This window comes from Triticum aestivum, chromosome 4D, assembly GCF_018294505.1.
Source record: "Triticum aestivum cultivar Chinese Spring chromosome 4D, IWGSC CS RefSeq v2.1, whole genome shotgun sequence".
NCBI lineage: Eukaryota > Viridiplantae > Streptophyta > Magnoliopsida > Poales > Poaceae > Triticum > Triticum aestivum.
In genome coordinates, this window is record NC_057805.1 from 419,162,035 (window position 1) to 419,171,481 (window position 9,447).

The 9,447-nt window shown below is 43.9% G+C and overlaps 2 protein-coding genes across 6 annotated transcripts in view; one reads left to right on the forward strand and one right to left on the reverse strand.

Annotated features, from left to right (window-relative positions):
• The window catches only part of LOC123098291 (remorin 1.4), a 4,706-nt gene extending 1,806 nt beyond the window's left edge, over positions 1-2,900 (forward strand). For 3 of the 4 annotated variants that reach the window (XM_044520248.1, XM_044520250.1, XM_044520251.1), the window contains exons 3-6: positions 1,242-1,457; positions 1,552-1,891; positions 1,962-2,043; positions 2,268-2,900. In XM_044520248.1, the coding sequence (XP_044376183.1) occupies positions 1,242-1,457; positions 1,552-1,891; positions 1,962-2,043; positions 2,268-2,456 (827 nt within the window). In that variant the 3' untranslated portion in view covers positions 2,457-2,900. The remainder of the gene's footprint in view (positions 1-1,241; positions 1,458-1,551; positions 1,892-1,961; positions 2,044-2,267) is intronic. The other variant, XM_044520249.1, reaches the window with a different exon arrangement.
• LOC123098290 (uncharacterized) lies at positions 2,828-7,794 on the reverse strand. 2 transcript variants are annotated; one of them, XM_044520247.1, is made up of 3 exons: positions 7,543-7,794; positions 6,294-6,352; positions 2,828-5,743 (listed from the first exon to the last, which is right to left on the reverse strand). In XM_044520247.1, exon 3 carries the CDS (start codon positions 5,667-5,669, stop codon positions 3,144-3,146), a length of 2,526 nt encoding a protein of 841 aa, XP_044376182.1. In that variant the 5' UTR covers positions 5,670-5,743; positions 6,294-6,352; positions 7,543-7,794; the 3' UTR covers positions 2,828-3,143. The 2 variants fall into 2 exon arrangements, with proteins under 2 accessions (XP_044376182.1, XP_044376181.1); XM_044520246.1 differs by having other exon boundaries at positions 2,828-5,746.
• Between the last annotated feature and the right edge of the window lie 1,653 nt (positions 7,795-9,447).

A 9,447-nucleotide genomic window follows, 5' to 3' on the forward strand; every position in this document is an offset into this window, starting at 1 on the left:
GCACTACTCCTGTAATTTGCCCGTCCTGCTTGGCGCGCTCAATCAGAATAGCCAACATGTCAGCCACAATGTTAAATAACATTGGGGATATGGCATCACCCTGTCGTAGTCCTTTTTTTGTCTGAAAATAATGGCCGACATCATCATTGACTTTGATGGCCACACTACCTCCAGTTACAAAATTGTGGATCCACTTGCACCATTTATCGGAGAAGCCTTTCATCCTTAGGGCCTGTTGGAGGAAAGACCATTTGACCTTGTCATAGGCTTTTTCAAAGTCTATTTTGAATACTACTCCACTCATGTTTTTCCGGTGCATCTCATGGACGGTCTCATGCAGGATTACTACGCCATCGAGTATGTTCCTTCCTTGCATGAAAGCTGTTTGAGATGGCCGAACAACATGGTCAGCTACCGAGTTTAATCTATTCGTCGCCACTTTGGTGAAAATCTTGAAGCTGACATTAAGGAGGCATATGGGTCTGAACTGTTGAATCCGTTCGGCCTCCTTAATCTTCGGCAACAAGACAATCTCGCCAAAATTAAGTCTGAATAGGTCAAGTTGGTCGGCATGAAAACAATTGAACAACTCCAAAAGGTCGGACTTGATGATATCCCAGAAATTCTGATAGAATTCTGTGGGGAAGCCATCAGGGCCTGGAGCTTTGTTATGTTCCATTTGGAACACCGCAGCTCGTACCTCCTCTTCTGAGAATGGTGCCGTTAGGATATCGTTTTCATCTGCTGTGACATGTGGAATATCATCTATTCGGGTTTCATCAAGGGTGAAATTCCCTTCAGTCGGCGCTCCGAAAAGAGATTTGTAGTATTTGGTGATATACTTTTTGAGCTCCTCCTGACCTTCGATCCTAAACATAATTCAAAATAAACTCGGCTCCTGAAAGTTTCAGCTTAATAAACATAATTCGAAAAAAACATTATTGTTATCTTATTTTTGTTCAGTAAGAAGTACATTCCACTTATATTCCTATCCTATAACACTATGATCAATCAGTTAATCCACACTGTAAAACATAAATTATGGAACCATCAGATATTCAGATGCTATGAGCAAGGAAACTACTCTTCAAACAGATTCGTGCCAGAAACCAGCTATAGATTTTTCCTAATTGACTTCGCGCCGAACTGAATTTTCGTTAGAAGAAACAAATCCATCATGATGAACCAAACAAACAAAAAAAAAAGGAACAAAGAACCTGACTGGCATTGCCACCTTCCAGCACAAATGGATAGCGGCGACGAATACAACGCTATATTCGCAGCCACAATTGCCGCGGCGGCATATGCAATCGCAGCAGAAGAAGAGAAGCAGAAGGCCAGCCCTGTTCAGCCGCCAACCAAGAGAGGTGAAAGCATGAGAAAGCCTACAGGAGGCAGCAAGATCTCAAGATGGTTCAGTGCCAAAGAGCGTGCAGAAGATGCTGACGAGGGACCAGGTATTCTTATCTACTGCCCACTTAACACAATCCCTTGTCACTTCTACTGTACTAAAACCTCTTATAACAATGTCGCATCGCATTATCGTTTCAGCCAACATATCGGTAAGGAGGCCGCTGAAACCAGAGCAGAGGAAGCCCGGAGGCACGGGTTCAGACCAAAAGGTGCCATTGCCACTTCCACCAAAGATGCATGATTCTTCTGTGGGAGCAAAAAAGGCTCCAGGATCCTCCAGAAAATCACCAGAGAAGAAAGGAAGCAAGAGGTTTGAGCAGGAACAGGCAGTTCAGAGGGTACCAACCGCTGTCAGGCCAGCAACATCGTATCAGTCTAGGCAGAACGACGATGGCACAGCTGGAGTAACCACTATTGCCGGCACACAAACCAAGGCTGATGCATGGGAGAAGGAAAGGCTTGCTAGAGTCAGGGAGGAGTGAGTATAAATATTTCAGTTTTTGCTGATTATTTGATGCGGCTACAGCTAACATAACCGCCAAATTTAGGTACGAAAAGATGATGGAAACCATAGCTGAGTGGGAGACTGAGAAGAAGGTGAAGGCCAAGCGCCAAAAAGAACAGAAAGAGGTTTTTGTTGATTCGAAAGCATAATTTGATAGAGCAGAGCAGCATGTTTCTCTTTTTTTAGAAGAATAGGGCACTGTGTTTTTCATTGTTATTATTAATTATTTTATTTGCGGGGGAGAGGGGGTATAATCCTTATGTGCAAAACCAAATCATTACCATGATTCATGATACAATTATTTACAAAATGATGGGGCTGAAGGAACTGAGAACTTGCTAAATTGCAGGTTGCGTTGGACAGAAAGAGAGCGAAACAACTGGCGGAATACAATCAGGAAATGACAAGGATCAACAAAATTGCTGGAGGAGCAAGGTCAATGGCAGGGGAAAGGAAATACGAGGATGAGAAAAAGATCAGAGAGAAGGCCAAGAAGATACGATCAACAGGAAAGTCTCCCCGTGGATGCTGCTTTTGAGACATTGCCATTCTACAAAATTTGAAACAAAATGAATGGTGCGACTTGAATGCGATATGAGTCTCACAACAGTTATGTATTGTATTATAAAACGTATTTGGTTTGATGAGTGATAAGAGTGTAGAGTTGCATCCAACATGCAATTGCATTGTATCAGGATCAACATAAAAAAGTTTGAAGGGTGTGGATGATGAAAAGTACCAAGGAATTACCTGTGCATACATCTTCAAGATGAAGCAGGGATTGTAAGAAAATAGGCATTGCAACAGAACACGTTCAGGAGCTCCCCTGCATCAGCTCAAGGCCAATAACATACAAATACACCCACCAGGATAGCAAATTCAAACCCAAGATTAAGAGTAGCATACTTGTAACAAATTTCAAACCAACACTCTTGTATTATAGAACTTCACAAATCCAAGCCAACAAAAGCACACTTGGTTTTGTTTTCTTGGTGTCTCAATCGATTTACATTGAAATATAACTGAAAGCACTATCTGCATGAAGCCCCTTGGCCATGCACTGTAATAATCCAAACCTTTGGGCAAATGTTACTTCTCGCTAAAAGAGATGCAACACACAAGCTATACAAAAATACTCTTCACTCAATCCAGTTTCGGAGGAAAAAGAAAGAAGATTCCAGAACATTAATGAGAAAATTTGGCAATTCCGTAAGATGTGCATAATCTACAATGGCTCATCCCGTGCCTTTTCATCTTCATCTTGAGCTAAGTATGGTGAGTTACCTGCCTGTGGTGTAGTGGGATTGCCGTCCTGGAGAAGTATCACCGTTTCAAAAGCACCAACCAAAGCTTTTACCTTGCTTTTCCTAGACTCCACAAGCTTGCTTGCAGTTTCTTCTATTACATTGTTGAATAGCCCCTGCGCATCCTTCTTGTCTTGTGTATCTTGATGCCTCAGTTTCACTGAAGGAGATTCCAAGTCAGGCTCAGTAGGAACACCATTATTTCTAGGATTCCTCTTATAAATCCTTCTCACTAGCTGACCTTCACCATTTGCAACTTCATTGGCAGCTCTTCTTCTAAATATGAGTCTTCTCGGGCCATTACTGTCTGGTGTGAGTTCTACAATTTTACCCCTTTTAAACTTCAATTTGTAAGGTGTGGTACTAGCATCATCTGGGTGAAGTGATGAGATCCTTTGCAGCCTTTGGCCTTTAGCCTTTGAAGAATCATTATTTGGGTTGATTGCTTCTCCTTCATCTTCTGCATCAAAGTCATCTAATTCAATTAACTCATAATCATATTCTTCATAATTCTCATCATCTGATAATTCTTCCTCTAACTGTTGAGCAACAATCATTGATTTCAGTTCATCCTGTTCAGAGGTGTCATTGTTATGGACACTTGCTAACTCATCGGTTTGTAGATTAGAATCAATTAGCACAGACTCTGATTGCTCCAGAAGTTCACCACCGAATGAAGTTTCTAAAATTGATTGGCAATGAGATGTACTATTAATATTCCCAACATCGTCAATTTCAGCAGCCTCCACATTTTCAGCTACATTTCCTATAGTGCAATCGAGGCAATACTCGGGATCCTCAGCATGTTTATCATCAAGCAGTTCTGGAGGTCCTTGAAGGTCTTCATGAGCTCCCATGTCCTCCTTAGTTTCAGTGATTACAGACTCCACACTAGCACTGACTTTCACTCCATCAGCTTCCATTCCCGAGCTACTTTCAGTTAATGCAGAATCATATACATCTGCACTTTGCACAGCTGTTAATTGTTTAGGTAGCTGGCAGAGAGCTGGATCATCTGTTCGGATGTCTTCATCCGTTGAAGCTCGACCATTAGTGGAATTCTTCTCTGGTTGCATATGCTCTAGATCAGGTTTACTGAGCATAGTCTTGAGTTTCTGATTATCAAATGATAGCTGCAATTCAGCAGCAACGGGGAGTTCAGAGACCAATGGTTCACTCACTTCATTACTTTCCACCACACCATCCTCTAAACTGAATCTACTTGTTTCTTTTGGTGCTGGTTGAGATTCTTCTACATATTCTGTGGCATGTGAAGATAGTTCTGTTAGCGCTGACTCCACCAGATGGCCTATAATAGATGAACCTTGCACATCCTCTTCGTCTGTTTCAACAGGAGTCAAGTCAGATTGGACAGACGATGATGTTATGGACATGTCCAAGTCATCATCTGAACTTATTCTGCTTTCTTCTTCTGGTGCTGTTTGAGAAATGTCTCCATATTCTGTGGCATCTGGAAACAGCTCCACTACTGTTGACTCCACATTATAGCTTGTAACACATGAATTTTGCACATCGTCTTCTTGTAATTCAACAGATGCAATAAACTCGTCTTCAGTGGAGAATGGTGTTCTGGGCACATCTGAGCGTTCCTTGCCATTGATACTTGCATTGCTGGACCTCATAGAACTTCTTCCAGTCTTACCAGTATTGCTTGTGCGCTTGCCAGTAATAATTGCTGGTGAAGAAGGATGCTTTCCTTTCAGAGTACTTTTATCTTTTGAAGATACAAGATTATTAGAAGCCTGAGATGACACAGGAACTTTCTTAATCAAGTTGAGTTTAGTAGGAAGTGAAGCTGGTTTCTTAACTAACGGTTGCTTGACAGTAGTGGCCTTCTCCACAGTTCTAGCTTTTTCCTGCAGTGTCTTCTCTGGCAACTTCGAACCCTTTACAGGCATTGCTGCTTTTTTATCAATATTGGGTACTCCGCTGGAATGCCTTGGATTAGCCAAAGTCCTCTGGGCAACCATTGGATGTTTCTTTCTGCCATCAGAGTTCACATTTTTATGATCAGCTGATAAAGCAATACGTGGGACCAAGTGTTCCGATGATGCAGCGCCTCTCAAATCTGCTGATTTTATCTTGTGAACAACACGATCAGCTTCACCCAGTGATATACTCGACTTGACTAGTGAAATATTTCTTCTGTTCCTGACATCCTTGGGTGTATCTAAGATAACTGATCCATGCAGTGTCAAATTATTTGGATGAGTTGGAAGTTTCTTTCTTCTCCCTCCTAAAAGCAGAAGCTTTTCTTCAGAAGGATTCCTGTGTCCATGCTTGCATAAATCATGGCATGAGCCTGTAGAAGGTCTTAGGTAGCGTGATACCGTCTTCTCATTCTTTTTTGAAGAATCTGAAGCTGAAGCTGAGCTTGTAGGAGTGGTGGTACCAAATGAATTTCTTCTTTCCAAAACTTTGGACATCTAGGCCTCCCAGTAGCTGAGATAGTGCTTGTCTCACCTGAGTGTTATTCCTTTTGAATTGGAGAATATCTAGACTGCTGCAATAAAGAGCATGTGTTATTAATCAGAACTTGCATAACCACATCCAAAGAGTCAACAAAAAATAGAAAAAAAGGTAATTCTAAAAAAAATAGTTAGCATCACAGAACTGTACCAGTTCCAATCACTTAAATAACCACACAAATTTGAGATACCTGACCTGAATCTTATCTGTGAACACTGCACACTCTAGAGTAAGGTAGTATGCGTCATCTTAAATTACAGTTATGGTCATCTGAATAGCATGTGTGCGAGTTGATCCCAACCGCTTACTGGCATTGAACTTTTTTGCATGCAAAAAACATGTTGCACCTCATCCTAGTTATTAACTTTCAAAAGAGTTTATAGCGTGACAATTGATATGCTGCTGTTGTTGTTGGGGGTACACAGTATCATAACAAGGCAAATGTTCTTCCTACAAGATTGAAGTGTTTGAAGCCAAACTGAAAGATTAAAGAAAAAAAGTCTTAAGCACAACCTAGATAAAATGCCGTCACATGAGTAGCATACCCCAAAAGAAGATATCAAGAAGTTCGATGTTCATACCTCTGAAAACAATTATTGAAGAGTGTATCCAAATCCAATTCCTGAGAAAAATAATAGGCCTGAAAGTGCAAGGGGATAAGGTCATTTTGGCATCAATAATGTCAATATCCACTATTCACATATTAATTGAGGATAAAGAACAATAAAGCGCCCATCCTCACAACTAGCTTCCACTATCATTTATTTCTTCACCAACTGTTATTGTACCAACTGCACTGCTGAATTTTTTTCTTTATATTTATAAAACGAAGAAAAAAGGACGATCATAAAGATATTGACAAGCTCTTCACGACTGAAATGATGGAAATGGAACAGACAAGTGGATGACAGAACACCTATTTCTTTGATATAACAGAAGGGCAATCAAGACTTCACAAGTTCAACTGTCCATGTATAACAGAAGGGCAATCAAGACACCAAAGATACTAATGACAGTACAGTATACAAGAGCAGAAGTGACAAACAAATAAAAGTCCAGCGCAATGGTTATATAAATCTTGCTGTGTCTTATTCTTAAGCTACCCTCCAAGACCCTTCCCTATGTTTCCAAGGAAATAAAAATCCCAAGGATCCCACTTCCCATCAAACGTTCAGCACCAATTACTGATCATTAACAGCAACAGGACCAGCTTTTTTCTAGCCAAGCTGTCATAGATCCAACAGTTCCACCCCACAGTTTTCCAGCTAGGAACTGCGAGGACAAAAAAGCACAAGCTGCCAACCAAAACCCCTACGGAGACAGGAGAAAACCTACGCTGGTCAAGCTCAGAGGTGGCTGACAGTCTGACACCTTTTCGATGGAATCCTCTAATCTTGCAGTTGACAGTAAGATTAGCAAGTTAATAATCAGACCATTGGAGCAAAACAGTTCCTCGCTACCAAGTAATTTGGGAACAAATGCAACTTAATTGGGAATTTAGGAAGAATTAATAGAAGAAGATGATCTAAATTTTTTTCTAGACGAAAGCATAGCTTTTGCAGGTTCCCATTGTAATCGGGGGGAAGGGGGTGAGCTGAAACGGGAACAAACAGATCGACAGACCGGTCAATGCAAATACTGCACGTTCATATTTTCTCCAATGCGAAATCCCCTCTTCCTCACGACGCGTTTGGCTCGACCTAACCAGCCCCCGACGAACCTACCTCACACACATGGCCGAATCCAGATAAGTGGTCGCTGAAGGGGAATCACGCGAATCAAACCCACACCCAACGAAGCAGGAAATACTGGCGCGAAGATCATCGATACCTTTGGAGAGACAGAGGCCCGGATCGGAGCCTCCTCCCGGTCGGCCTCCCTTCCCCGCGGCGAGTCACCTGAGCGGAGGCGGCAGTGGGAGAGGAAGGAGGAGGAGGTGGTGGCGGTGGTGGCGACGCAGGCAGCTGGGCTGGGCAGGCAAAGGCAGGCAGGCGGGCTCCCCCTTCTCCCCTTCTCGAGGAAGGAAGTCGTGCGCGCAACAACCGTCTGTTTCACTATTGCGCGTAGCGTATCGTCTTCGCGGCGTTTTCCGTAACGCCCTGTGCTGTTTTGCTGCCTGCCTGCCTGGCTTCCCCGCGGCAGACCGCAGATCTGGTGCACACCCGGTTACAAGCAGTGTGGGAGAAGGCTTTTAGCAAAAAAAAAACAGCTGGGGAAGGGGACGCAAGCCAACGTCATTTGACGGCAGTTTTAGTTGTCGACAAAAATCAAACAACTGTAGTTTTACAAAGAAGCTATCATGTCGCTACGAAAAAATCCACCCTCTCAAAACTAAAATGCCACCTAAAACGTCGTGCCACCCTCACCGGCGAACGTTCGCTGGTTATGAGCGCCCTTTAGCAAAGTTTTTTTTCTCTTAAAACACACTGCAGGCGAGCTCATACACACGCACACACAATAAACACACACGCACCATACCCTATGAGCACCTTTGAGAGACTCGGTCAGCATCTTGAGTCTACGGGAACGTCTCCTCCCGCTGAACAAATATCACCGGAAAGCCTCAAATAAATCTAAAAAAGTGCGAGCAGCAGTGAGTCGAGTGCTTGAATCCTAGTGAGTTGGTTCCACCACAAAGAATCTAACCATTTGAGCTAGGCTCAGTTTGCGGTTTTTAGCAAAGATCTAAACATCGGGGCAGACAATCGGATACCGCCCGGAACCAAAAACATCACCCAACCAGCCCCCTCAAAGTCCGTCCATATGCTCGCGCTGTCTGGCACCTCTCAAACCCAACTCATATATGGCACGGATATCGGGACGCTTGTATGTGCTCGTACGCATTCACGACTGACGGGCGAGACCCACGCAACAACCTGTTGGTCCGCCGGGAAGGTTATCGGTGTGAAGACCACATTCATGTCGCCGCTCTGGCGTGCCGCCTGAGGGGGCAAGAACTCGGTTATTTAAGCTAGACAATGAGGGCAAACCCTAGCCCTCCTCCCATTTCCTATTGTCTGCGCCGCCACCGCTTCCTTGTCCTCGTTCCCTTCCGATCTGACCTCGCCGGACACCCTGGTCCGTCAAAAGGTGACATATTACAATCTGCTGAAGTAGGAGCGCCAAGCAGATATAGCAGTTGAGATGCGCGCCACCAGTGCATGCATTGTGGAGGAGGAGGAGGTGGCGACGGAGGAGAAGGTTGTCATGTAGGAGGAGGTGGCGGCGGAGGAGAAGACCGTCATATAGGAGGTGGCGGACATGGAGGAGGTGGAGGTGGAGTTCCACCTCACCCAAGCCGTGGAGGCGCATTTGAAGGTCGAGCATGTGGGCGGTACCACCTTTGCGAACCTCGCCGCCGATCTCTTCCTTGTGGCCGAAAACCAGGCCATCCTAGAGTTGTTCCAGTCCGAGTAGGAGGTGGCGGCAAACCGCCGCCTTATCCATATCCACGACATGAGTAGAAAGATAACAATGGTTTGCATTGGGGACGTGGGTCCTAGTTTTTTGGAAACAACAATGGATCCTCTTGTCGCCATGCTCGGGCCGATGCTCGGCCCATGTGCGAAGATTTTTTTGGGCTTCTGCCTCATAAGGCAGACTCGTCCATGGTAGGTTTGAAGAACGGATATTGTGTCTTACTTGAGGGACAAGGATTTGTGGCACGCATGTCTTAAGACACCGAGTCCCTTGCGCGTGCTTTTATTTTTAACTTCCTATTCTTACATTGTTATA

Coding starts and splice junctions, on each gene's coding strand:
- LOC123098290 (XM_044520247.1), bottom strand. CDS start 5,669: ATGTCCAAAGTTTTGGAAAGAAGAAATTCATTTGGTACCACCACTCCT.